The 27,282-nt window shown below is 47.7% G+C and overlaps 1 protein-coding gene across 4 annotated transcripts in view; it reads left to right on the forward strand.

Annotated features, from left to right (window-relative positions):
- Nucleotides 1-8,861: 8,861 nt before the first annotated feature.
- Nucleotides 8,862-27,282, forward strand: part of LOC116862813 (SPARC-related modular calcium-binding protein 1) — a 38,133-nt gene continuing 19,712 nt past the window's right edge. For 3 of the 4 annotated variants that reach the window (XM_032850226.1, XM_032850227.1, XM_032850229.1), the window contains exons 1-2: nt 8,862-9,044; nt 11,018-11,098. In XM_032850226.1, coding sequence (XP_032706117.1) covers nt 8,948-9,044; nt 11,018-11,098 — 178 coding nt within the window. In that variant the 5' untranslated portion in view covers nt 8,862-8,947. The remainder of the gene's footprint in view (nt 9,045-11,017; nt 11,099-27,282) is intronic. The other variant, XM_032850228.1, reaches the window with a different exon arrangement.

Genomic DNA, 27,282 nt, shown 5'->3' on the forward strand with positions numbered 1-27,282 from the left:
ATCTGAGCCCCTGTCTCCAGCTCAGAGCACCACGCAGCTCCTGGGGGGAGAGACTAACGAATCACCACTCTCGGGTCCTGCTGTACCAATTCTGTGCCAGCTGAAAGAAAACAGAGATCCAGAAGTTGCTTATTTGAAAGTCTACATGGAAAGGCAATTGAGATAGAAGAGCTAAAACATTTTTAAAATGAAAAATTAAGTGGGAGGTATCACTCTGATTTCTTTTAAAAACAAAGAGATCTTTCATGCTTTATTCCCCCATGACCCTTGATAAAGTTTCAATTCATGCTTCCCTGTATTCTTCTGAACAAATGCTGTGACCTCTCCCTTTTTAAAAATGTTTGTCTCATTTCCTTTTTCTTAAAAAAAAGACTTCTTTTTTTTTTTAAAGAGTAGTTTTAGCTTCACAGCAGAAAAGAGGAAAGTACACAGATTTCCCATACAGCCCCTGCCCCCACACAGGCAGAGGCGCCCCACTATCAACGTGTACGCCAGAGTGACACATTCGTTATAATCAGTGAATCTTCACTGACCCATTATTATCATCCAGGACCCATGGTTTACATTAGTGCCCACTCTCGGTGTTGTCATTTCTGTGGAAATGGACAGGTGTATAATGGCACGTGTCCACCATTTCAATATCACACAGAATATTTTCGCTGTCCTAAAAATCCTCCGTGCTCTCCAGTCCTGGCAACCCCTGCTCTTTTTACTGTCTCCATAATTTTGCCTTTTCCAGAATGTGATGAAGTTGAAATCATAATACCCTGGTGAAGACCTACAGTGCTCTAGTAATCAGTACAGTGTGGTGTCGACCAAGGGATAGACACATAGATCAGTGGAGCAGAGCAAGGAACACAGAGAAAGGCCTGCACAAGGCTGGCAAACTGATGGGACAGAGACAGAAAGCAGTTCTGAGGAGGATGGCGCTGTAGCTACTGGACATCTGTAGGCAGAAACAAAAATAAGAAACCCCAAGCCCTCAACCCAAACCCATTTTCTTACACAAAAATGAATTCAAAGTGGATCTTGGACTTAAATGTAAAATGTAAAACTATTAAAACTTTTAAAAGAAAACATAGGAGGAGATTCTCAGAAACCATAGGTAGATGAGTCTAGAGCTTTTTTGTCTTAGAACTATAATCACATGATCCCCCAAATTTAAAATTTGTGAAATCTGACCTCATCAAAATTAAGAACTTGCTCTGAAAGATCTTGTTAAGAGAACAAAAAAAGTACAGACTGGGAGGAAATACTTACCAACCACATATCCAGTGTAGGACTTCTATCTGGAACATGTAATGAGCTCTCAGAAACTCAACCTGTTGAAAAGCAGTTTCATTTAAAAATGGACAAAATCCATGAATAGACATTTTACCAGAGCTCAGATGCAGAAGGCAAATACACACATCAAAAAGATGTTCCACATCATTAGCCATAAAGAAATGCCAATTAAGATCATGAGAGGATATCACTACACACCTACTAGAATAGCTAAAATTAAGGAAAAAAAATAGTGACAATACCAAATGGTGGTAAGGCTGTGGAGAAACTGGATGTTTCACACATCGTTGGTAAAAATGTAAAATGATACACACTCTGGGAGATATACTTTGGAAGTTTGTTTACAGCGTGAACAACAAAACAAACTCTTATCCTATAATCTAGCAATGGCACTCCCGAGCCTTTATTCCAGACAAATGAAAACTTGTGCGTACTCAAGAACCCAAATGTGGATGATCATGGTAGCCTTATCTGTGGTAGCCAAAGAGGAAAACCACTCAGATGTCCTTCTGTGGGTGAAACTCAGCTCAGTGCCTCCACCCCGTGGAACATGATCTAGCGGTAAGAGGGCACAACCCGTCTGTGTGTGCAAACCACGACTTGGATAGACCTCAAAGGCATTATGCAGAGTGAGAGAAGCTGGTTTCAAAAGGTCACTTCCTGCATGATTCCATTTAAATAACATTCTAGAAAAGACAAGATTGTAAAGATGGGGAAAGGATCAGTGCTGGCCAGGGGTGAGAGATGGGGTGGAGGAGGGCACGTGTGATGATCAAGGGGCCGTAGAGGGAGATCTTCATGGTGATGGAATAGTTCTGTCTTTTAATTGTGGCACACGAATTAGCACGTGGATAAAATTGCATAGAAATACCCCCCTCCCCGACACACATACACACATGAGTACACGTAAAACTGGCGGAATGTGGATGAGGTCCATGGATGACCCCCCCGTCAATGTTCTGACTCTGATATTGTCCAATGAGGTCACCTACATATTTGTAGGTTGCCTATATATTTAGGTTCGCTATGACGATGTTACCATCGAGGGAGACTGGGCAAGACGTGCATGGAACTTCCCTGTATTATTTTTGCAGTTTCCTGGGAATCTATCATTTTTTTCAAAATAAAGAGTTAAAAAAAAACTAGCCCAGTTCTCTTTGTGAACCCAGCTCGGAACTGACTCTGCTGCTGGTGGTTCCTCCTCTCCCTTCCTCCCCCCTTGTCTCCCCTCCTCTCCCTCCTCCTCCTCTTTCTTCTCTTCTTCTTCCATGTCTGGTCTATTTTTTTTCACCAGCATCATGTTTTTGCTCTTATTCAGGGGAATGTGGAGCTTGAGGATGTAGGGAATTGTTTGCAAAAAAAACAGCTTTGAGCTTGTTTCTACTTCTTTTGGGAGGGAGTGTGTAGGTGGGTAGACAGAATGTAAAACACTGATCTCTTGCTCTGGAAAGGACCCAGGGTGCCCAGATAGCCCCTGTTCTCAAAGGTCAGGATTAGGAAATCTCATAGTACATTTCTGAGCCTCATTGTTCCTGGGACATGCATCTCAGGAAATGTTGACTAAAATTCCATCCTCCTCCTCACATGATTTGGGCCAGGGTCTTTTTTTTTTTTTTTTTTTTTTAGGTTTTTATTTATTTATCCGACAGACAGAGATCACAAGTAGGCAGAGAGGCAGGCAGAGAGAGGAGGAAGCAGGCTCCCTACTGAGCAGAGAGCCCGAAGCGGGGCTCGATCCCAGGACCCTGGGATCATGACCTGGGCCGAATGGGCCAGGGTCTTAAGGGACTTTTGCAAAAGGCACCGGTGTCTCCCTGTGATGCCCAGAATACATCATTCCGATTTCCACACTGGGTCCCTGAGTCACAAGCTGAGGCGGCTGGTGGCTCTGGCATAAATGTGGTCCCGTCAAAAGCAAGAACCTTCCAGTACTTCCGCCAGGCTGAAGTTTCTCTCCATGTCTTTGTAAAAGACGACCAATGGCGGTCTAAAAGAATTCACGAGGGAGGGTGGCCGGTGATGGACATGGCTTGGGCAGAGCCCAAGATTCGAAGGGGGCTTGGGATCGTGGAGAGACCTTCCGAATCTCGGAGGCGGGGGGCAATTTCTTTTTTCCTTATTCTCCAAGGCTCCTCAGTCTCAGAGACCCCAAGAGCTGCCATTAATACAGATTCCAACTCTGGCCCCTTTGACACATTTGCTTTTGAAGGACCTGGAAGAGAAAGCTCTTTGTATGTGGTCAGAATAAACTCATTGTACACCCGAACAATTAACTCCTCGGCGGACTCGCCAGCCCCTTGAAAGGCCGGGCCCTGCTTCCCTGGACCTCTTGGGCTCTATTCAGTCCCTTAAGCACACCAATGTTTTAGAGTTTTTGTTTTGTTTTGTTTGTTATTCTGAAAAGTCTTTCGCTGAGAATAGTCAGAGCAGATCAACATTTGTCCTCAGCCTGCATTTATCTCTACTTGCCAGAGAATGTCAATCAGGAATCAAAAAGCCAAACAGAGGAGGCTTTGAACGGTGTCATCGGGGGTCGAAGTGACTTCCAGCTGTCTGTGCGTGGGCCAGACCTTCTTGCAGGGCAAGGAATTGTGCTGTCACACAAACCCACTGTCCAGACAGGCTCGCGGAACCCGTGCGGGGGGTGCGGCTTTGTGGTGCTGCACCTTAAGGAAGAGACAGGGTTGGGGGTTGGAGAAACTGGAAGGCCAAACTCCAGGACCCTGAGCCTGGGCAGTTTCCAGAGCTGCTCCCTGCCTCTGGGCCCGGAACAAATCACTTTCTTCCTCTGTGACGCCATCTCTTTTTATCTGCCCAGTGACCTCCTCTGTGCTGGCCATTGGTGAGAATAGATGAGGAAAGCCACCTGCCAGAAATGGAGTGTTGCAAAACGTGGTCTCATTATTACAGATCTTGACATCATCCTTGAGAAATTCTGTCAGCTTTGCCTCATTCATTTAATCATAAATGTAAGCTTGCCTTTTTAAAAAAATTTTTTTTTGTTTTATTTTTTATTTTGCTTTTTATCACCCCCCCCCGCAACTGTTTCCGAATTTACATTTTTCTCCCTGTAAGAAAAATGATAATCTTCGAATTGGCATTTGCAGTGTCCTCTCCTCTTCTTGTTCTGGAAGAGTGTACTGGTGTTAAAGAGGACTAACGTCCTACTATGTGAGGTCCAAAAGCACCACCAACGATGAGCACAAGATATCACATCACCATGAACTTATGTGTCAACTGAGATTGAGATACATTTTTCTTTAAAATATGTGGGAGTCTCCCTGCCAATTAAGGATCACTGAAATAATTGAGCGGCTGCTGCCTGAGGTTGAATCTGAGATGACATTGGTACTCTAACAGCTTTACTGAAGCATGATTATATGCCATAAAATTCACCCATCATAAACATACAGTTCAATGAGTTCAGCACATTTAGAGCATCGTGTAGCCATTACCAGCAAACATTTCCATCACTCCAAAAGGAAACATTGGACCGGCTTCTGGTTACACCCACTGCCTCCTCCAGCGCTGAGCACCTGCAGATCTGGACTCTATAGACTTATCTTTACTAAGCTTTTCATCTAAGTGGAATCCTACAATATGAGCATTTGTACATGGCTTCTTTCATTTAGTCTAATGTTTTTGAAGTTTATCGATAGCGTCACTTGTATTCAGAATTCATTCTTTTTCATCACTGTGTAGTATTCCATGATAGGGCCCTATCACCATCTGTGGCCTGTTCACCAGTTGACAAACATTTGGGTTGTTTCCAGTTTGAGGCTCTCGTAAGTGGTGGTGCTATGGATCTCTGCACACATGTCTCTGGGTGGACATGTTTTTCTTTTTCTTGGGCAGATTCCCAAGAGCAGAATTTCTGGGTCGGCTGGTAAGTTTATGTTTCACATTTCAAACAAATTGCCAAACTGTTCTCCAGCATGGCTACTCCATTTTCTATTCCCACAGCAAGGAATGAGGGTTTTCGTCTCTCCACACCCTGGCCAACATTTGGTATTAACTACTTTTAAAATCTTAGCTATTCTAGTAGGTACATAGTGGTTTTAATCTGTATTTTCTTAATAACTAATCGTGTTGAGCATCTTTTCAGGCATCCTTCAGCTGTCCGTGCATCTTCTTTGGTGAAATGTCTACTGCAGTATTTTGTTCATTTTAAAATCAGGTTGTTCATTTTCTTACTGAGTTGGAAGGTTTACTTTTTTTTTTTTAATTTAAAAACTTTGATAGGATTTTAATTTTGTAAATCCAATTTGAAAAGTAAGCAGTTGGTTAAGATGGTTCATACTCATAGCATTCATACCTTTAAAGTCCTTGCTCCTGAGCCTTTAAATCTTTAGTCCTGCACATTGTCCGAAGACTGGGGAGGCAGGCACCCTTCATTTCAGAAGAAGCTATCACTACCCAGAGAAGAAAGGTGAGGGGCTCAGGTTACCCATTTTTTGGATGTAAAGCCAAGATATGGAGTGTGCCCCTTCTGGAGACGGGGAGACTAAGGGGAAGATTTCTCTCTCCCCAGGGCTCAGTGTGGGGCCTGGTATTGTCCCAAGGCCTGCCAGGAAGCCGAACTGATGTGGACCTTGGACCCAGGCCTTGGACCTGTGTTTGGTCGAAGGGTGTGCTTGTTTGCTGGGTTGGGAGCCAGGGGCCCAGGTGCCCGGAGATGATGGTCAGAGGGTCCTGTTGGCTTTGGCTTGGCTTCTCATCCTTTGGGCAGCTGAAATTCACAGGTGGTTCTCCTGGCAGCGGGGCACCTTGTCTTTTCTCACTTCATAAAGATTTCTGTCTAGGGCCTCCACTGTGGCGGTCCAGCTGTACCTCCTCACCCTTGGTGATCCCGCCCGGCAGGAAGATTCACTGCCCACACGTGCCTTCAGGCGCTTTGGGCTCTGGGCCTGCGTCTGGGCAATGGTGGAGGTCCTGGGCCTGCACAAGTGCCAAACTTTCCTGGGAGACTGGAAACACTCCTTCCTCCCCTGGAGCAATGGACCTTTGCTGATCGCTACACCAGATGGGCAGCCCCAGACTCTCATCGGATTGGTGGGAGGAAGCTGCAGGATGTTCTCTGTTACCCTGCTCCAGAGAGAGCTACGGCTCTTGGAATATGGGGGGATTTTTAGTTGAATATTAAAATCTCGCAGGAGCCATTTTTCCCTTGGGTTCTCACCATTGTCCCTCAGGGACTGTTTGATTTCTCCCTTTCCCTTTGTGGCCCTGGAGGCCCCTAAAGTGAAGCCACCCCGGGTGGAGGGCCTGAGCCCGTGGGGCAGGGCTCCTTAGACTGTGAACTCTGCATCCAGAGGAGCAACCAAATGTGCCTTGCAGCTGCCACAAGCCTTCATTCAGTGGCTCATTGAATTCAGTGGAAAGAGGTGTTAATAGAGTTAGGGGAAGTGATGCTATTAAAAAAAGCGACATTGTGTGATTCTGCTCTGTGTTTATTCTCCTTCAATGACTTCCAGATCAAACTTACACGGTTGTGCATCAAAAGATGCCTGTTCTGGACTCCGGTTGGAGGCAAACGAGCTATCCAGCAAGTTCACTCCTCTCCCCCTGCCCGTATCTTGTTCCTAGGGATGATTGCCAGCTGGTGCAGGGTCGCCTCAGCCCCGGTAGGAGCTGGGTCTTGGTGTCAGCAGAGGAGAATAATAGCAGGGTCATGTGTCACCCGACGGTGGGGCTGCCAGCCTCAGCCTCCGGCCATGATTAGGGTTTCTCTAGAGCTCCAGTCTGAAGATCCCAAGGGTGGGGAGTGAGTCTGATGCTCAAGAAAGGGATCAGAACTCTGTGTTTTTCCTCCCTCCCTGATAAGATGCAGGGAAGTCGGCCAAAGGTTTTGGGAGCTCCAAATGGCGGCGGGTGGTGGGGGGTTTGTTATTAAGGCTGATCTGACTGGCGTCGCAGAGACTCTCTGAGAACTTGCTTTCTCCATAGTTAATGAACTCGGTGGAGGGGATTAAGAGGTATAACCTTCCAGTTATAAAACAAATAAGACATGGGGATGTAGTGTGCAACACAGGGACTATATCCAGTAATACTGTGACACCTTGGTGCGGTGAGAGAGGGAACTAGACTTACTGGGGTGATCGTTTTGTAACGAACATGAACACCAACTCACTGTGTTGTACACCTGAAACCAATACAATGTATTAGTGTATGTTGATTATTCTTCCATTAAAATAAATAAATAACCGTTATTATACCAGCTATAATAACGGGTATTTATTCTTCTTAAAAATAAGAACTGTTGGCAAAACAAACAAATAAATATAAATAAATACATAGCAGTTAAATGAATAAAATGACCAAAAAATAGTTAGTGCTTGGAGTATGTAGTGTTCAGTTGTATAAGATCTCTGGGGGATGGTGTAATCATCCCACTGCCTGAGACCACCAGGGCTCTTCTTCCCCCACCCCACCCCACCCCACCCCCGCCCCTGTCCAGGGAGAACACAGAGAAATCTCTAAACTATGCATTCTCAATGGAGGCAGAGATATCAAGAAGGGGAAGTTGATTGGGGGTGGGGGGGAGGCAGGGGGACAAAAGAACTCTTGTTCTTTTTTCATCTAAAGCATAGATACACATATAGTACAGAAGCAGATACACATGCAGTGTCTGTGTTATGAATATTTCATTAGGAAGGCGATTAGGAAGAAAAAGTCTAAAAATGCTCTTTAGCTGGGCAGTAATGAAAACAAGTTGAGAGACACTGACCTGCACTGAGGCTTTGGGGGATCTTGATGGAAGTAACCCAGAGTCCTGAAGGGCGGCAATGTCTACACTCACTCCTGCCCTGTAGACATTCTTGCTCTGCAGAGAGCGGCCGACTCTGCTGGGACCCGGTGCGTTAGGACTTTGTTCCCAGGAACTTTGTGCTCCCGTCATCTACTGTAGAAATTTCAAAGCCAGCCGAGGCTTCAGTTTCTCACATCCCCTTCTATCTTGCTTGCCCCCCTCCTCTCCCTGGGAATGGGCGGGCACGGTGTTTCATACTTAGAAGTATTCTAGGGATTCCTGATTCCAGTTCAGCATACTGGAGAGAGGATGGTCCTTCCTGCCTTTTCTTCCTTTTTAGGGGAGGATAGAGAAATAGCTAGGTGTTTGGGAGGGAATACAGCAGCTAGGTGTTTGGGAGGGAATACAGCACAGCCTCTTGTTTTCCTGAAGCTCTTCAATGAGGGCCACTAGGTAGTCGGCTGGTACCTTTCACAAAAGGGCAGGAAGGAACTGGGGACACCAGGATTTGAGGCCACAAAGTATGCCAGCCTTACCCTAACATGCCTGGCCCAAAGCTCAGGACTGCTGGGGAAGGTACACACCCACCCCCACACTCCAGCTTTCCTGCGGGGAGGACCATGGCTGATAGTCATCATGCTGGGTCATGCGGGTTGATGAGGAAGGGCCTTCCAAGACCATGACAGTTGAGTTCCCTTTTGTCCCACCCCTGGGATGGTGAACATACACCTGGATTTGTCTTACTGTTGGTGTCTCTCTGTGGTTCTTTTTTTTCTTCCTGTTCTTTCTTTCTTTCTTTCTTTCTTTCTTTCTTTCTTTCCTTTCTCTTTGGTCTCTTCACTGGGACTTGGCCGGGCCATGTGCAAACCCCAACCATTCAACAGTGCTGGAGAGTAGATAGTATTTACCTCAATAATGGTAGTCTCTTTTCGATTCTTTTTAACCCTCAATTCAGATGACGGGTCGAAGCCGACACCCACGGTGGAGACTCAGCCCGTGTTCGACGGAGATGGTAAGCTCTTGTGTCACTTCTGACTCGTATACTCCCACCCATTTTTAGATTTGAGGAACATCTTTTCTTTGGATGTTTGTATAAACTTTATTATTGGTTTTTTTTTCTTTTTTAATTTCAGTTTTTCCCAGGTTAGGCTGGGTTGTTTTAACCTTTAAAAAAAAATGCAGATCCTCCCAGGAACTGGTACACTCTCTACTTCTGGAAAGGCCCTCTGTTCTAGCCAGGCTTCCTGCCTGGCTGCTGATGTCCAACAATAACACAGCCTGGATGGACCCTTTGAGCTGCCAAGACCAAAGAGCCATGGCTAAGAAAGACAGGCCAACACTGTCCCTTCAGTAGATGAACCAACACTTACAAGTCCCTTCTCTGTGCCCATCATTGTGGAAGGCCTCTGGGGGACCAAGAAGGAGTAGTTGAGATGAAGTCTTTGCTCTCAAGACAATAGCAACTACTGGAGAGCTTTAGATGTTAAATTATGTGGTCTTAATTTTTATTGTAGTGGACGTTTTTGGGAGAAAGGAGATCACAGTGGTCTGGGGGAAGACTATGTGAAGAGATGGGACCCAGGCTGGATCGTGAAAGGGGAAGGGAAGAATCAGGGCAGTGGGGGAACTGGTATGGACAGAGCGGGGGAGTATGGTGAGGCTGGGGTATAGTAGGAAAGTAGGAGGAAAGAGATTGGTTAGTGGACCTGTAGTGACAAAGTTGGACCTTGAGAGCATTTGAGAGGGAATTCTAGGGCAAGAGACATAGTATTGCTGGTAGGAAGATAGAGGCTGAATGTCCCTGGGGGTATGAGGGCTAGATAGGAGGAGTGTGGGGTGCAGAAGGCTGGCCTCTATTTGAGTTTGAGCTGCTCATGGCCTACATTCTTCAGTGCACTTTGCCATATACTCCAGGCTCCCATGAGGGGAAGTAGGAAGCTTGGCAAAATGCAGTTTCTAGAAAGTCTGACACCGGGGTTCGGCTGTCAGTGCAATACACAGCAAACTTTGAGCAGCTTTCAGCTGAGTGTATCCAGACCTGGATCACGAGACTGGACTGGGAAACAGGAATAAAAAGAAATTATGCCACTGGTCAGTACTGTGCCTACGGATGTCCCGAGCAGAGGCCCACCTCTAGGTAGAAGGACTGACATGTGAGCTCTCCTTTACAACTGGTCATTTAGTGGAACATACATACGTGTGTTTATGCCTAGAAATTCACATGTTTCTGTGATCCACAAATCTCCTGGATTTTTGGCAAGTCGGGGATCTCGAGGGATCAGATGGGAAATGGAGACCATGTTACTTTGGGAGATCACCCCAGCAATCTCACTGAAGGACTCATCACTCTTGAGTTTGGGGTCCTCCCGATTCTCATACCACTTGTCCATCGTGTGACCAAAGCCCCAAAGGGCCTAGAGATCTCCCCCAAGCTCTCTGGATGGAGGAGTCAGTCTGTGTCCCTGAGAAACCATTAGGAAGGATATTGACGCACACATTGGACTCACCACTTTCCTTCCCATGTGGAACAGAGTCTCAGCAAGCTGAAATCTGCTGTGGCTCAGCCGTTTCCTCCAAAATGGTCTCTGTGGTTTGCTTGGCATTCATTTGTTGATTTATCCCCTTTAAATCTTCTTCCAGGGAAGCAGCTGAGAGAGACTTGGCTTGGCCCATGCTCCTCACCTCCTGGGATAATATTTTTATTCCTGGATGGAGCAGCTCAGCGCCTCTGGACTTAGACCACTCTACCTCTGAGCAGGGGAGGCCCTGGTTGGCTCCCATGAGCTGGCGGGGAGAGGAGCTTCCGTAGTGAGAAGGGAGAAGTGTTGGGACAAAGTGGATGTGAAATGAGGAAGAAAGCTCAAAGCCTTGATTACTCAGGCTTTAGAAAAAGTTCCTGAAGCCTGGGGGCTACCCTCCAAGTTAACCACTCCCTTTGCCCAGATTTTCTCACTTCTTCTTCTTCTTCTTTTTTTCCTGCCCCAGAAATTACAGCTCCTACTCTGTGGATTAAGCACCTGGTAATCAAGGACTCCAAACTGAACAACACCAATGTGAGGAATTCAGGTAAATAATCTGCCTGGGATTGTGTATGTGCCCGAATCACTTGCAGTTGCCCCATGGTTGCTCCGTGACTACCCGCGGTATGGGCTTGGGCAAGTCATCTAATGTGTCTTGTCTTCAGCTTCTATAGCTATAAAGTGAGATTAGATGAGTGAATCCCTTCCAACTTTAATTTTCTTCAATTAGTAGCTCAGGTATCATCTTTCATGAGGAGCTGATCTTTTAGCAAAAAATCTTTTAACTATATGTTTTTCTGTTTTAATTGACTCTCTACATGCCATGCAGAAGAATTTGAAAAAAAAAAAAAAAAATGACCTGGCATGGAAATGTTGGACCTCAAGGCTTAGGAGACTTGGTTCTATGTATTTTTTTTTAAAGATTTTCTTTTTAAAGTTTTATTTATTTATTTGAGAGAGAGAGAGCATGAGAGGAGAGGTCAGTGGGAAGAGCAGACTCCCTGCTGAGCAGGGAACCTGATGTGGGACTCTATCCCAGGACTCCAGGATCATGACCTGAGCCGAAGGCAGTTGCTTAACCAACTGAGCCACCCAGGAGCCCCAGTTCTATGTATTTTTTAAGGCTCCAAATAATTGCTTACAATCATGTCGTTTCTGGTCTCATCCTTTGAGGGTCTTGTGAGTGGTCAGGTTTGGTACTGGCTGAGCTCCTTGTAGAAGGGTGATGAGTTTTGGAGGGTGACGAGTTTTGGAGGGTGATCAGATTCATAGGACTCTTTCATAGAGTTCGTTTATCATCAATGAAGACCAAAGACAATAAAGTTCATTTCACCATCAGTAAAGACCGGATGTCCACCGACAGGAAAGTGTGTTAACAAAGCCAATCTGTATCTCCATTGTGGGGAAATCACCCTTCTTTTCGCCTAGGACTTCATTGTGAGAAATGCCCCTCTGCATAATTTATGCCTGCATAAATTTGGTGAATTTCATTTCAGCCATATCATTTTTTCCCTATCGATATCAAGGTCTATAAATAAAAGATCCATCCCTTTGGACTGATGGGTAGTTTTAGAAGACCTTTAATTAGTGAGTGGGCTATCATTGAGCCCCTTTAGGTGTATCCGTCTGTCAGCTCTAGCCTAAAGGTGGGAGTGGGGGAACTCAAGTGTACGAAGGAAGTTACCCATTTTGGTGACCCCATACAGCATCGCTGGATTTTCTCTGTGATGTGGGCAGGTCAGTACCTCCGCATGTGTCTGGTTCCCTGATTGACAAAAGGTGGAAGTAGGGGATGATGGGGTGGGAAGAAGACCAGGTGAGTCCCGTGGGCCAGGGTCTTGGACAGAACAGTGCCGTGATTAAAGCACTGGTGTTGGAATCAGCAAACCTGCATTTGCTTTCAGGCTCCTGTATTTAGTGAGAGATCCAGGCAAGTGAAATAATCCTTCCAGCGCCTCAGTTCTCATCTGGGGTCATGATCTTTCCCTTGAAGGACTTTGGGTAAAGGTTAACTGAGATACTGTCTATCTGGTACTTAACCAGTGCCTGGCTAAGTGGTAAACAGTAAGGACAAGAGAAGCTGAAAGTACATTAGTTATTGCGATCATTATTGCAATAGGAAAAATGGGAATGTTAATGATACCACTTACAGTGAGAATTCTTTAATTCAAGCTTCTTTGTAGAACCTTCTTCCACCTCCCCTCTTGCTGTTAGACAAATGTGATAAGTCAAAGCGACATGGTTTTGGTGCCAATGGTCCCCCTATCCCTGGTCCCCACCTCCTCCCAGCAGGTCTGCAAAGCCTTTATTTAGAGGCGTTATTGTCACTCTGTGACCAGAGGCAGCTATGACAGTCAGCACTCTCTGAAATCCTGCAGCACCGTTTGCCTGGAACACTCACTCGACATTTAGCAGTTGCTTCCAGAAATTGCTTTCATCTACCAGTGGTTAATTTCTCTACCAAGGCTCTAAACTCTGTGAGGGCAAGGGCTTTGTTGCCTGCCTATTATATCTATTATAGAATCTAGCTCACTGTATTTGAATGCTCTGGGGGAGGACAGAAAAGACCATCATCACCATCATCATCATCATCATCAAAATCGGAATCATCTTTTCGGATCCTGCACACCTTACGTGTGTTATCTCCTTGAAGCTTCACCACAACCCAATGAGATAAGTGTTGTTATCACCTCCATCTGACAGGTGAAGAAATGGAGTCTGAGAGAGAGGAAGTAACTTATCCTGGGTCCCAGCTAGTAAGGGGTGGGGCTGGGGAAAGTGATTGATCTTTGGGAACAGAGTGCTTGTGTTCTTGGGCTCTTTTCTCGGAGTCAAGTAAAGTGGTGATGTGAAGCTATTTGATGTTTACTTCTGCTCGAGTTCTTCAGCTTTCCATTCCTACCTGCCCTGGATAGTTGCCAACTGGATGACTACTGGGTCTTCATGGAGTCATGGTATCCAGGCAGGTACAACCGCCTTCCTTTTATTGGTGTGACCCAGCCATCTTCATTTTTTCCTAGTTGGCTCCAGTTATGTCTGGAAGGTTAGTGTGTAGAACAGGAAAGTTCAGGGAGAGCTAAAGCTTCCCTGGGAGAAATTGAGGCCAGCAATAATTATCAGAGATCGAGACCTTAGGCATTTTCTGGTAAACTGAGGACTTTCCCCATCATGATCGAGTGGTAATAATGAGTACCTGTCGATCCTTTGGACAGAATTATGTATAAAAAAGCATGGTGTCACAAAGGCATTTAGGCAGGGACTGGCAAATGGCCAGCTGCCTTTTCATGCAAATAAAGTTTTATTGGAATACAGCCACACCCACTTGTTTACATATCACCTATGGCTGTTTGGGGGCTGCAACAGCAGAGCTAAATAGTTGTGACAGAGCCTGTCTGGCCTGCAAAACCTAAAATGCTTTCTATCTGACCCCTTCCAGAAAGCAGTTTGTTGGCCCCTGGTCTGTGGGTCGGAATTAGAAGCATCTGGACGGGAATGTGTGCATGGGGGTGTCTTTCTCCTGGTGCCTGGCCCCTCTCATAGACCAGGCAGAAGTAGGGGCCGTGCCTCGGGAGATGTTTCCCGACATGCCCAGGGAAGCCTGCATCGTCAGCTCAGGGACTTGGGGCAGCTCACGTGGCCCTGCCCCGTCCAACGTGAACCTTTGCTGAGCTTCAGCATTCTGTCCTGGTGCATTCTCTCACAAATGGGATGCCGGGGAGGCTTCCTGACGTTTGGCTTTTGTGGGCAGAGCTAGGGGTCATTTTTATACAGAAGTGGTAAACCTCGTAATGGCATCAGCATGGGCTTCGGTATCAGACAAACCAGCAGACCTGGCTTCCCGTGCTGGCTTCCCGTGAGAGGCTGAGTGACCTTAAGAAAGTTCATTAGCTGTGAAACAAGGTTCTGAGTGCATTGCAGGGTTCTTCTGAGGATTCAACGATATATGTGAAATGCCTGACACAGAGTTAGGTATATCATGAATGATTTAAAAAATAATGGCTACTCTTGACGGAATATCTTTAAATCTTGTGCCAAGCGCTCTTCATGTTATCTCGTTTGGGTTGATGAGAAGTCAGATAACACGTTAGTGATACTCATGTCTGGGCAGCTGGCTCTGGTACAGAGTGGAGCCTCTGGGTCAAGCCCCCGAGGCAGTTTCCCATTGGAGTTTGCCAGAAGATTCTGGGTTAGAAGGGCATCAGCCCCCACCCATGGAAAGGGTGAAGCAGGACTCAGAAGCCAGTCTAGGTGAGCGCTCTTCCCACTCTCTCTTAGAGGCAAGAAGGCCATCCTATTCCCTTCTACCACCCCAAACATCCTTCTTTCACACTCAGACCCTGTGACGCCAGGTTTGTTTTCTGGCCTGGGGACTGTTGATGTTGGAAAGGTTCCACTGGGCAGCTGAAGCTTTCCAATAACATGACACATATGCCTGCAGACTTATCCTGTCTCCTTCTCTCCTCCCGGGGGTGTCGATCCTTGTTTTAAGGCTTTGTCTTGTGTTCCCCATGGTCAGTATTGCCTTTTGAGGACTTAGCAGCCTCAGCGTCGATGGGTTTGCCCCTCTGGGCTCCTGTCTCTGATTCTGGTCTCTGTTGCACCAAGAGCTCTTGGGAAGACAGCATACCTGGCCAGCCAACACCCTAGAACTTGACACCAGCCATCCTCTCACATACGAGTGTTGGCCAGAGACTGTGTTCTGCTTTTAGGACCAAAGATGAACTCTTGCTGAGCTTTTGGTATCAGAAGCTGGCTACCAAAGCATTTCTTAATATAACTAGAGTATAATAATCTTTTTAATCATCTGCATTTTATAGAAGAGAGCAAAGAGATTAAAGAAATGATGAAAACTAGGCTTTGTCTCATTCTTCATCCCATATTTCATGTCCCACTGCTTCTAATTTTACTATGTGCAGACACTTTCCTACAGCTATGATTTATAAAAGTCTCTCTCTCTCTTTCTGTATGACAGAATTCTGTGCTTTCTTGTCTGGGAAATACTCTCAGGAAATATGGTCGTGTGAGCCTTACCTCTTCTCTTGGAGCAGCACAGTGATGCCCTCATGGCACACAGGCCCTTTCCCTCTGCTCCCTCGTGGCTGGCTACCTCTTGGAGCCACTGGTGGGGTCCTTCGACTTCTCTTCTTCCTTCCCCATCCCTTTCCTTTCCTTTCCTTTCCTGCCACCTTTCCTCATTAACTTCTTTCATGATCTGATCTGGGATTTTGAGAAGGCCCTAGAACTTGATCCTGGGGTGAAATCCAAAAGCACTTGCTTTTCCTCCCTTGCCTCTTTGCCCGGCAGAGCTTCCTTCCAGACATCCCTGAATGTGGGAGCGTGTGGGAACTCTGCTTCCCTGAGACAGAGCCATCAGCAGGGTTACAAGGTGAAAATCATTTCTTGTAAGTTTTGCCACGAACACAGCCCCGTCTCCTCACACGTGGGAGCGTTTGCCTACCTCACCGTCCGCATGGCCGGTCAGAGGTTCACAGCACCCCTGCTCCTTCCTACCTGCTGGTGTCCGAGCCCTGCTCCTCTCGGCCCGCTGTGGGCCCCTGGGCTGGATTTGGACCTCTCCTTCCTCACCAGGGAAGCTCCTGCCGGGACAGCTGCGATGAATGGGATGCGGGGTCACTGAGGCAACAACACCTCCTGGCCGGATCCCCCATCCCCCAAACCAGCACTCTTGGCCTGCCCAGAAACCACGGGGTGATGTAATGACCTGAGGCCTGGAAAAATAAACAGCTCTCAGGGAAACCAGCGGTAGCCGTTGTAAGCAAATACCCCGCAGCCACCTGGAACCTCACACATGACGTGATTGGAAGGAAGAATGAGTAATCCGCTAACGTTAGCAGCCGAGGACGGGTCTGGGCTTGTGAGCATTTAAAATATCTGTATAAAAACAAACCCTTGATGTTTATTTCTATAACTGGCCTTCTGGACGCCTGCCCATCTATCTGCTGCAGGTGTCTTGGTCTGTCATGGCCAGAGAATAGAGGTGGGGACAGGGAAGGGTGGTCATGCCTTTGTCCCTCTCCATAGCAGCAAAGGCCTTTCTCAAGTTCTCCCTCTGCAGACAGGACCCATACACACATTTGGAGGCCCCAGAGAGCCTAGCCCCACATCCATTTTTCCTCATTTTTTTTTTTAAGATTTTACTTCTTTATTTGACAGAGAGAGATCACAGTAGACAGAGAGGCAGACAGAGAGAGAGAGAGAGAGAGAGAGCGAGGGAAGCAGGCTCCCCGCTGAGCAGAGAGCCCGATGCGGGACTCTTGATCCCAAGACCATGAGATCATGACCTGAGCCGAAGGCAGAGGCTTAACCCACTGAGCCACGCAGGCGCCCCTTCCTCGTTTTTTAAAATGAGTTTTCCCAGTTGTCTTGTCCTTCGCCGCTCTGCATCTGCTTTGGACACAGGGGTGCGGTGATGGGCCAAGGTGAGGTGAGAGTGTGATCGGCCTTTGGGCCTTGCTTGAACAGCAAAAGTTTTGTTTTGTTTTAGTAGGTGAGTTTGTGCGGTTTTTGGTGCTGATAGCAAAACCATGTGCCCTAGCATTTTCTTTTGGCCTCTGCTACTAAAAACCTGAAACTGCAGATCCCTCTAAGGTATTGTAATTGGCTCCTTCCCATTTGCTAGAAGTCAACTATGGTCTCCGCTCTGAGGATCCTCATTCTGTGTTTATTTGTAAAATGGCTTTGCGAGAAGGCGGAGTATATGTCCTATAAACACACTCCCATGTAGGTGTTTTTGGGAGATGAAGAGTGAAGTTAGACACTTTTTATGACAAATTAAAAACTCTCTCTTCCTCCCACAGACCCCTGCCCCAGCATGTGCCCCCTCCTTCCTTCTGGCCTAAATGTGTATTTGCTAGCTCTTGTCCTTAAAGGACAGAGCTTGTCAGATCAAGGTCAATGAAGTTACTGAGCAAAACTAGAAAGAAGACTGCTTGCCACTTCTCAGTACTTGTCATTGCAAAACCACTGGGAAACATTTCACATGCTTGTTGGTGGAAGGGTCACATGAGCTCACTTAATAGCATGAGGCAGGAGAGATGGAGCCTTTTCTAAAATTTGAGAGGATGTGAGTCAGTGATGCTTTGGGGGAAAAGTTAAAAAAAAGTGCCTATATTCTATATTGGGATGATCCATCCTCCAAGAACTATCTGCTGTAGAATTTATATCTTGTTTTCCTCCACTCCTCAGTTTCTTCTGTGTGGGAAGGCAGAGGTCGGTGTGTCCAACAATGGTGAACCATGCCTGGTCATTTTAGGTTCCACAGAGAGAAATCATTTAGACAGGCTGGTTGGTTTGTAATTTTCCCTTCCACGTCCTCACCCACGACGTTTTGTCCCAGCAGCATGCCCTATTTACAGAGCCGACTGCAAACACTCCTGTGAGTAGGTGCCCTGAGCCAGCATCAGGGATGTGGGGTGGGCATGGTGACTTTTGTTCTGGGGATGTGGCCTCTGAGCCACAGGATGCCTCTGAAGGGGTTGAGAGGATCAAGGGAGAACCCGGAACCAATGCAATAGCCTTGCTTAACCCCTTCCTAGTGCTTGGGTTCCGAGGGGGACGTGGGAGGCGGAGTTTGGGTCGTGGAGGCGGAGTTTGGGCCGTGGAGGCGGTGTTTGGGGCGTGGAGGCGGAGTTTGGGTCCGGCCCCAGAGCGGTGGGGAAGCGCTCCCAAAGCTCCCTAATTGTAAGGCTGTGGGCCTTGAGAGCGCCTCTTACCGTACCACCACTTCATTTTCAGTGACAGAATAGAGCCCAGGCTAGTCAAGGGCCTTGTCCAGGGTCACAGGCCCATCCACCTGGTGCAAAAGGGAAGAAACGCAAGGCATGTCTAAGCAAGGAGCCGGCTGTTGGGCCGGGGCATGCCAAAGGGAGGGGGCAGTGGTGCCGTCCACTCCAGTGCAGAGAGATGTTCTATCACTGATCTTGTTTGGTGTTGCCTGCACGGCGGTCATAAAGATCTTAGTTCCATTATTATCTGTTTAGTTGGCCTACTTCCAGCGTGCCCCTGTATCACCTGAACCTGCGTGGACTGTGGCCACTGCCCACCTGTGGTCCATCCCTGCAGTCCAACCGAGGAGACTAGTTATTCACAGGGATGGGTCAGGAAGCCCAGGTTCTTTCCACATTTGCTGAGAACACTGCCACCTTAGACTGGCTAAGACTCTGGGGCCAGGGGAAATGTTTGGCCTCTACTTCTTCATTTAATCCCCCAGGGACCCTAAAGTGTGTGTGCTGTCATTACCCTGCTTTCACAGGTAAGGAGCCTGGGACTTAGAGAGCTAAAGGAGACTGCCAAAGGTCACAGAGCTAACACATGGTGGAGGAGGATCCATCTGACCCCATGTTCTTGGCCACCACCCTGTGTGGCCTCCAGCTGTTGTTGACTTCCATGAAACAGCCACAGAGCCTTCCCTGTGCTAGGCCCGGGGGTGGAGTGTGCAAACTGGGAGTGCTAGGATCTTACTCTTGCTTTCAGCCTTGCCGAGGAAGCCCAGGTGTCCCCATGCCACACCCACTCCTGCTCCTCTGACTGCCCTAAGTTCCCTCTGGTGTTTGGGACCAGCCAGGGACCTGTTCTGGGCTGGAGGGAAGAGCATCTTTTGGCCAGTTCGCCCATCAGAATGGGTCACCTCCTCCAGAGACCAACCTCCTCCAATGGCCCAAAGTCCATCTGTAGGTTAAGATTGGGTGATGGTACCATTTTCACTTCATTTGGCTGCCCAAATGAATGAAATGCCCTTTAGATTAAAGAGACGGGAGAACCCATCCCAGTGGAAGGGCGACCGTTTTAAAGGTGTGCATTTTCTGTCTCTGTTCGCCCTCCCTCCCCCCCACCTCCCCACTACCTGCTGCACCCCTGAGCACATTTTCAGGGCTTGACTCTGTTCTCTTTGTCGGTGAGGCTGCTTCTCCTCTGACCCGGAAGGGCCTCTCCTCTGGGCCTTTCCTTTTCTAGGCCTGTTGTCTGTCCTCAGATCTGAAGGGAGGCCTGAGCAATGGTTCTGTGCATTCCCCTCTTCTCTCAGGGGCTCTTGAAGCCCTAGAAGTGTATGCCTCGGGAGTCGGCACTGGCCTAGGGGCTGCTCAGTGCTGGATATGACAGAGGGCCCACGGTGGCGGGGCAGAGCCAGCCCAGCACATGGTGCTTGGAACCATCCTCCGGGGGCCACTTGGTCCATCCTGTGAAAAAGTGCAAAGTCCACAAGTGAGAAAAATAATCTCTTCACACAGTTGGCTTGAAACCATAGGTGCTAAAACCCTGTGTGGCCAAGTAAACAAAAAGGGCCTGCTTGGCAACGTTCTGTTAATCATTCCTGAAGACGGTGGGTTCCAGCAGCTTGTTCTACCCTGGAGACTGCACCTCCCGCCCTTCAAAACCCGGAAAGTCACTGCCTTCCGACTTGGTCCTACCTGTCCCTCCTCCTGCCTCTGCTGTGCCTCTGCGGCTGGATTCTCCACCCCGAGCCTGCGGCCCGCAGTGTAGGTGACTGCCACCCTCGCTCGCTGACTCAGGGAACCCGGAGGCAGGGGCCGCGGGAGTTCTTCCGCCTCTGGAATTTCAAGTTGTGATTTAGGAAAGGTTGTTTTTAACACACGGTTTGTTATTTTGGGTTATTGGGCAGCATTGCATTCATTTTTGATAAGAGGCAAGGTGGGCGTGTGGTATTGGAAGAGGTTTCGGGCGAATTGTGGGCCATACAACACTAGTGTTTTCCTTAATGTTCTTGGCCTGCTGGACAATTCCATTCACAGCGAAACATAAATAAGCTCCTCTCGCTTTCCAGGCGGGTCACCTTTTATGGGCTTTTTCCCCCTAAGAAAATCCAGTGGTTGATAGTCTGAGGGTGGAGTATAGCATTTTCCAGGATGAGTCAAGGGGATAGATATTCTTATCTTGGTCTCTGCAGTCTCAGCCCCCCGTTGGGCATTTACTCCACAGTGCGGAGCCCCATGTATGAAATGCCAGGCTAGAACAGAATTCTGCCGTGGGAGATGGCACATAGCAGGGGTTCAAGCAATAGAGGGGTTCTTGGGCTAAACACTCTTTCTATATCCTTTAAATAGAGACTCCATGGTTGTGTTATGAATAAGGAGCTGGGGGCTAGGGGTGGGGGTGGGGAGGATAAGGAAGGGAGCCATAGAGTCTTCGCTCTCGGGAACCTCCAGTCCAGACAAGTCATGGTCCCCAGTCTCCTCGAGGGGAGCAGATCCTCAGTCCTAGACTCAGGAGAGGGAGGCTCACTAAGATTGCGGCCCTCAGGGAAAGCTTCAAGGACGGAGGAAGGCCTGACGTGAGGATAGGTTAAGACCTCAGGGCTAGTTCTTTCATCTTACTATGTCTCCCAGAACTTCCGTGACCTCTCCAGAGGCCGACTCGGTGCCAACCCATGCCCAGTACCAGACCGTGTGATAACATGTGTCCACCAAGGCCCCTGACCTCCTCTGCATCCTGTGAGCCCTAATCTCGTGGGTCACTTAGGATCCATGTCAGGTCCAACGCTCTGGGAACACCCTCCTCTCTTGGCCCACTGTCCTCCATTCCATCATCTTCCCACTTCCTTTCCTCTCATGGAAGCAACTCTTGGTCAGGATGGCCTGGGCAGCTGCCCTTCGTTACCAACCGTGCCTCCACTGGGAGGCGAGCCTCTGGTTCTTTCTCCAGGAATATTGCCTCAGTCATCAAGACACCTTCCCAGTGAACATTTCTATGGCCCGTGACTCTTCTTGCTTCTTCTGAGTATGGTTTTCTGTAAGACTGGGGTTTTTTTTTTTTTTGCTCTCATTTTTCATATAGACCTTGTGACGGTTCATTTGGTGTGTGAACTTGGCTAGGGTACAGTGCCCAGTTTCTAGACCAATAGACTGTTTCTGCACTAGTCTAGACATTACTGCAAAGGTTTTTTTTTTTTTTTTTTTTTTTTAGAAAAGATCAACATTTGTAATCAGTTGACTTTAAGTAAAGCAGATGACCCTCCATAACGTGGGAAGGCGTCATCCAATCCATTGAAAGTCTTCAAAGCAAAATCTGAGATTTCCTGAAGAAGGAATTCTGCCTCCAGCCTGCAGCATAGAAATCCTGCCTGAGTTTCCAGCCTGCTGGCCTGACATATTGATTTTGGACTCAGGATTGCAGGATCATTCCTACTTGAATTTCTAGCCTGCTGGCCTACCCGGCAAACTTCCCACTTGCCAGCCCCATGATCATGTGAGCCAATTCCTTAAAATAAATACCTCTCTCTCTCTCCCTCTCTCTGTCTCTCTCTCTCTCTATATATATAGATTGATAGATAATATATTCATATATATATATTATCTCTATATATAAATCCATATATATGTGAACTTGGCTAGGCTATAGTGCCTATATACATACACACACACATATGCATATATGTATGTATATGGATCTATATAGAAAGATAATACATATATGAATATATATATATAGAGAGAGAGGAATCTAGATACAGACAGATCTAGATATCTGGGTATAGATGTAGATGTAGGTCTTTTATTGGTTCTCTTACTCTGGAGAACCCTGATTGCTACTGCCCTGCCCCGACTAACTGCCTTCTTCCCCCCTGCCTCCATCTCTATGAGGCTCCCCTGCTCTTTCTCCAAAGAGTTCACGACGTGACTGGCTCTCGAATACCTGCAGGCCTGGGTTACGCAGTGTCTCAGCTTTTCTCTCTGCTCCTTCCTTTACCAGCTCCTCTTCTGGAAGGCAGCAGCCAGAAAGAAAGAGCAGCCCAAGGACCTGAAACTCGAATCCTCTAATGTTTATGTTTGTTGGCTATTTTTGTTTAAAAAAGAAAGTAAAGAAGAAAAAAAAGGAAAAAAATGATAAAGGAGAAAAAGTTCCCAGGACAAAAGGATAAACTCTGGGCTAAAATCAGGATTGGGGATTAACTGAGGATTTAGGTTGTCCACGCTCTCCTTTGCTCCTAATTACCACAAGTAATTGAGAGGCGCGGAGGCAGGGGCTAGCCACAGCAGACAGAGCTGTTCTCCATGCTTATCCTGTCTTGGCGGGACACGCGAGAACCCATGCCCTGGGCCTGCAGACGGGGTTTAGGTTTGTCTGGTTCAGCCTCGTCTTTCCCTCCCCGTCCCCCTCCCTGCCCCTCCCGCCCCGCTTCAGGCCTGCTTTGCCCTGGTGCTAGAGTAAGTGATGGCAGAGAAGGCCGTGTTTTCTGGGGACCAGGGCTGGGCCGTGTCCTCATTTCTTCCACGGGACAGTGTTCTGTCATATTTCTTCTCTCAGGCAGACAGATGTGTGTTGATGGAACTCAAAGACCCCACTGCCGGGTGAGGAGTGACGTGGCTCTCGTCTCTCTTCCGTACCATCCTGGCACTGGATCGTGGGGCGGGGGGGGGGGGGGGGGGGGGGGGGGAGTGGGGGAGGGGGTTTTCCTTTCTCCCCCCCCCCCCTGGCCGGCCCCGACTGCTCCCCTCTCTGTCAAGCGTTTGCAGATGGGCCTGGCCCTTCTCCTCACCATCAGGCCAAACCTTCTGATGTTGTCATCCTTCCCTGAAGTTTCTGAAGCAGGGACAGAATGTTATAAAGCAGGGACATCCCCTTCTGGGCAACTCCCTCTCTGAACCAGAGGTCAGGAAGAGACCCGTGAAGGAGACCACTTGTCTCGCGTGACTGCAAGGTGACTTCTTGGTACTTGGGAAAATGGATAGTTGTGAATTTTAAGGTTCCTTTGGGAGGTGACCCAGAAGGGCAGAGGGTGACAGCAGCCCTGCGGAGGGGACTGGCTTCTGTCTCCTCAGATACAGAATGAGTTTTGCCCCTTGGTACATTCTGATTTATATTTGCATGACCTCTGAGGAAGCACTGGAGGAATAACCCATTGATTGAGCTACTATTGATCAATTGAAAAGGGTGTGAGAGGCTCTAAAAGTCCTTGTATAAGGAGTAAATTGATCAATGTGGAGTTGAGCAAGTCAAGTTGTTTCACATGCTACTGCTGTGTAACAATCCACCCTAAAACTTAAATGGCAGACGGCAAAAATAATTTATCCTTTAATTTATCATGTTTCTGTGGATTGGCTGCGTGTTTCCCTGACTGGCTCTGTCTGAACTCACTCCTGGACTCATCCAGCTGGAGGGTCCATGGGATTGGGTGGCCAAGATGGCCAAGGGCACGCCTCTGGCGGTTGGGCTGGCTGCAGACCGAGTGACTCCTGTTTTCTTCTGTGCCTTTCATCTTCCGGTGGGCTGGCCTGGCTTCCTTCTGTGCTGTTCTCAGGGCAGCTTCTAAGAAGGTGGAAGGTGAGGCTGCAAGGCCCCTAAAGGCCTAGGCCTGGAAGGGACACGCTATACCCCCCGCCTCCCCTTTCTCTTGGTCCAGGCCAGTCAGCGTCTGGTTGAAGGGGTCTGAGGTGCGATTCCCCGGAGCCCCTTTCTAACTATTTGCCACACCAAGGAAAAGAAGAATTGGGAATCGAATGAAGATCAGGCTAGCATCTGGCAGTGAGAGATGGTGTTGAAGAGGGGTGGTAGGGAGCAAAGCCAGGGAGCAGACTCCGGTGGGGCGGGGGCCGCTCTGCTACTCCCTAGTTGTATGACCTTGAGGAAACCCTGCAGCCAGCTTGCGTTCCTGGGTCCTTCTCTGCTCCCTGAGGGTAATAATAGCACCTATCTTGAGGCTTGTGGTAAGCTTGAAGTGAGTTCATACAAACCAAGTGCCTAGTTCCAAGCTTGGCCCACGGTAAACCCTGAAACAGGTGTGAGCTCTTCGTCTTCGTTTTGTGTTCTCTGATGGCAGGTGAGTGACAAATGTGGCTTTAGGTTTTCAGTTCCACAGCCAAGAGGCAAAAATACTCGGGTACAAGATGTGTGGTGTGTTCAGGCTGAGAAAAATCATTGGTTCAGAAGAAGCTGTGCCGTGTTAATGGGCAAACACGTGCGTTTACACACTTGGTTTGGAATGTGGCAGATTTGGGGAGTCTGCAGAGTGACTGACCCAAGAGAACATCACGCCAAAGATAAATTCATTTTTCTCCCAGAGCAAATGATTAGAAGCAGCAACCTGTGTCTAAAATTTAGCAAGACAGGCTCAACTGTCAGAAGCCCTTGACTGGGGTCCCAGCTCTCTCCTCAATCCTCTCTGGCTGAGTGCACTTGGGAAAATTCATGAATCCCCCCAAAGCTCAGCTCAGTCTACAAAATGGACATAGTCCTAGTGCCCCCCTCAGATGGACAAAGAGAGTAAGCAAGCAAAGCCCTTTGTCTATCACCAGGCACGTACTACTCAACGAATATTTGCTTTGACTGTTATTCATATAAAGATGGTCTTGGGGCACCTGGGTGGCTCAGTGGGTTAAAGCCTCTGCCTTCAGCTCAGGTCATGATCCCAGGGTCCTGGAATCGAGCCCCGCATCGGGCTCTCTGTGTGGTGGGGAGCCTGCTTGCCCCACCCCCTGCCTGCCTCTCTGCGTACTTGTGATCTCTGTCTGTCAAATAAATAAATAAAATCTTTAAAAAAAAAAAAAAGATGGTCTTAAAGGAGATCTCTTTTGGAAGATAAATTTTCTGGGTACTCTTCAGAAATGGTTAGGTGATTATTATTATAAACTTCTCCTATCTCTTTCTTAGAGAGGCATCTGGAATTTTCAGGGCCTGTCCTAAAGTAGCAAGCGAATGTGCCAACAGGCCATCACCCCTAGACATAGCCTTCTCTCTAATTCCACGCCAGGCCCATGTTTCCAAATTAGCAAGATGTGTCCCTTGTGTGGTTTTTAATTCTCTATCGAACTCCATGCAGCTTCTGTGGAGGCTGGCAGCACACAGTTCAGGGCAGCCTTCAAGGACTTCCAGAAGTCTGTCGACAGCCCCCAAATCATGGGATGCTGCCTCCTCTTAGATGGCTTCTCTCCTCATTTCTGCAGTTTCGGGATCCCTAATGTTGTGAAGTCAGGTGATCGTTCTCCCTGCCTCTCGGGAAGCTTCCCCCCCAACCCCCACTCTCTCTGCCTCTCGCTTTTGGGCTGATTTATGGCTTTAGAATGTTGGCCCAGAGGATCTTAATTTAAAGCCTCTGTCGGGGTTGTTGCATGAACATGGTGCCAGTAAAAAGCTGTTTTCCTTTGGTTTTGCTCCTCCGTCGCCTTTCTCAGGGCATGAAATATGAGGTCGGGAAGTAAGGTAACCAAACTGGGATTGTGGGAGCTCTTGAAAAACTCTTGCATCATCCAAGGCAGGGGCCCAAGGCAGGATTCTGGGCCGTTAAGCCAACTTTATGTCTCCAGTAAACCCATCAATTTCTGTCTCTTACTCATCAATTTCTGTCTCTTATTTGAGCTGCCTCTAGAGTCAAATAAATAAATAAAATCTTTTTTTTTTAGGTTTTCCGCTGGTAGTTCTAATTAGGTTCAGGATCCCTCCTCTGGAGTCTGTCCACTCTTGCAGAATCCTGTTCCTCTAGCCATGGGAGTTCTGTTTAGTTGTGCTGTATTTACTTTATAAGAACAGTAGTAGTTTTTTTTTTTTCATTTTCCAAATTCAAAATTATATTTTAATTGTGAATGTGTTCTGCTCACCTGCTTCCTCACCCTGAGATGTCTTTATGGCACTAAGCAGACATTCCCTCCCCCACCCCCACAACAACGAGAATCATGGGGCTGTCGCTTTTCCATGTTTTTTCTGGGAGCGGAATCTTTTGCCCATTGTGTGACTTTTCCCGGAGACCGCGTGGGACTGCTTCGCGGTGCCGCGTGCACCTGCTTTGTTGAAACACCTGCGCCGCTCATCCATGGGTTACTGATGGAGCTGCGGTTCAAAGGTTGGGCTCCTGTTGAGTTCAGCGGCTGTGACTTGGACGGTTTGGGTTCTTCATGAGTTCCGTGAGCCTCCAGGCTGCTGATACCGGCTTCCTGGCTCGAAGAACTGTATTTTTTTTATTTTTATTTTTATTAACACACTGTTAACATTTCATGGGATGCCCAAGACTATTCCTGTCATCTTCAAGAGGAAAGCTGTGGCATCACGTTCGTGAAAGAAAGAAAGATATAATAAAGAAATAGACAAAAGAGAGTAATAGTTCAGGTTTATGATGTGACCCCTTTTATAATTTTAAAAAAACCAAGTGGATGTGGGCATATGTATTTTTTCATGTCGTAGGTGCATGACAGAGGTCTAGGGCAGGCAGTGTTTAATTTCCGTGGGATTCTGGGGTTTTCACAATTTTTTTTTATACCAAGAAAAGAAACCCAATGCTATTTATTTTTTAATAACAACAAGACAAATGAAAATACAAGAACCACCCAACAGGAAAAGGACATCAGGCAGGTCATAGACTGGTGGGTGGGGTTTTCAGGCCAGGGACCTGGCTCGAGGCACCACACACAGCCTGGGCCGGGCTCGGGGAATCCGGGTTTGGCTGTACAGACGTGTTCACGGGCTGCCTGCAGCCGCTGAGCACAGACACTTCCTGTGGGCGGCTTTCTTTCCCACTGGATAGAGCAGCACCGTGTCATGGCCTCGGGCCTGTGGAGCCTACTTTGCCCAGCCCTGTTGGAACCTGGGAAGGAGTGGGCTTGGGCTATACTTCTTTTTTATAAAGATTTTTTTTTTTTTTTTAAGATTTTATTTATTTATTTGACAGAGAGAGATCGCAAGCAGGCAGAGAGGCAGGCAGAGAGAGAGGAGGAAGCAGGCTCCCTGCTGAGCAGAGAGCCCGATGCGGGGCTCGATCCCAGGACC

The sequence above is a fragment of the Lontra canadensis genome, unplaced genomic scaffold (assembly GCF_010015895.1).
Source record: "Lontra canadensis isolate GAN:19392208 unplaced genomic scaffold, GSC_riverotter_1.0 scaffold342, whole genome shotgun sequence".
Lineage (NCBI taxonomy): Eukaryota > Metazoa > Chordata > Mammalia > Carnivora > Mustelidae > Lontra > Lontra canadensis.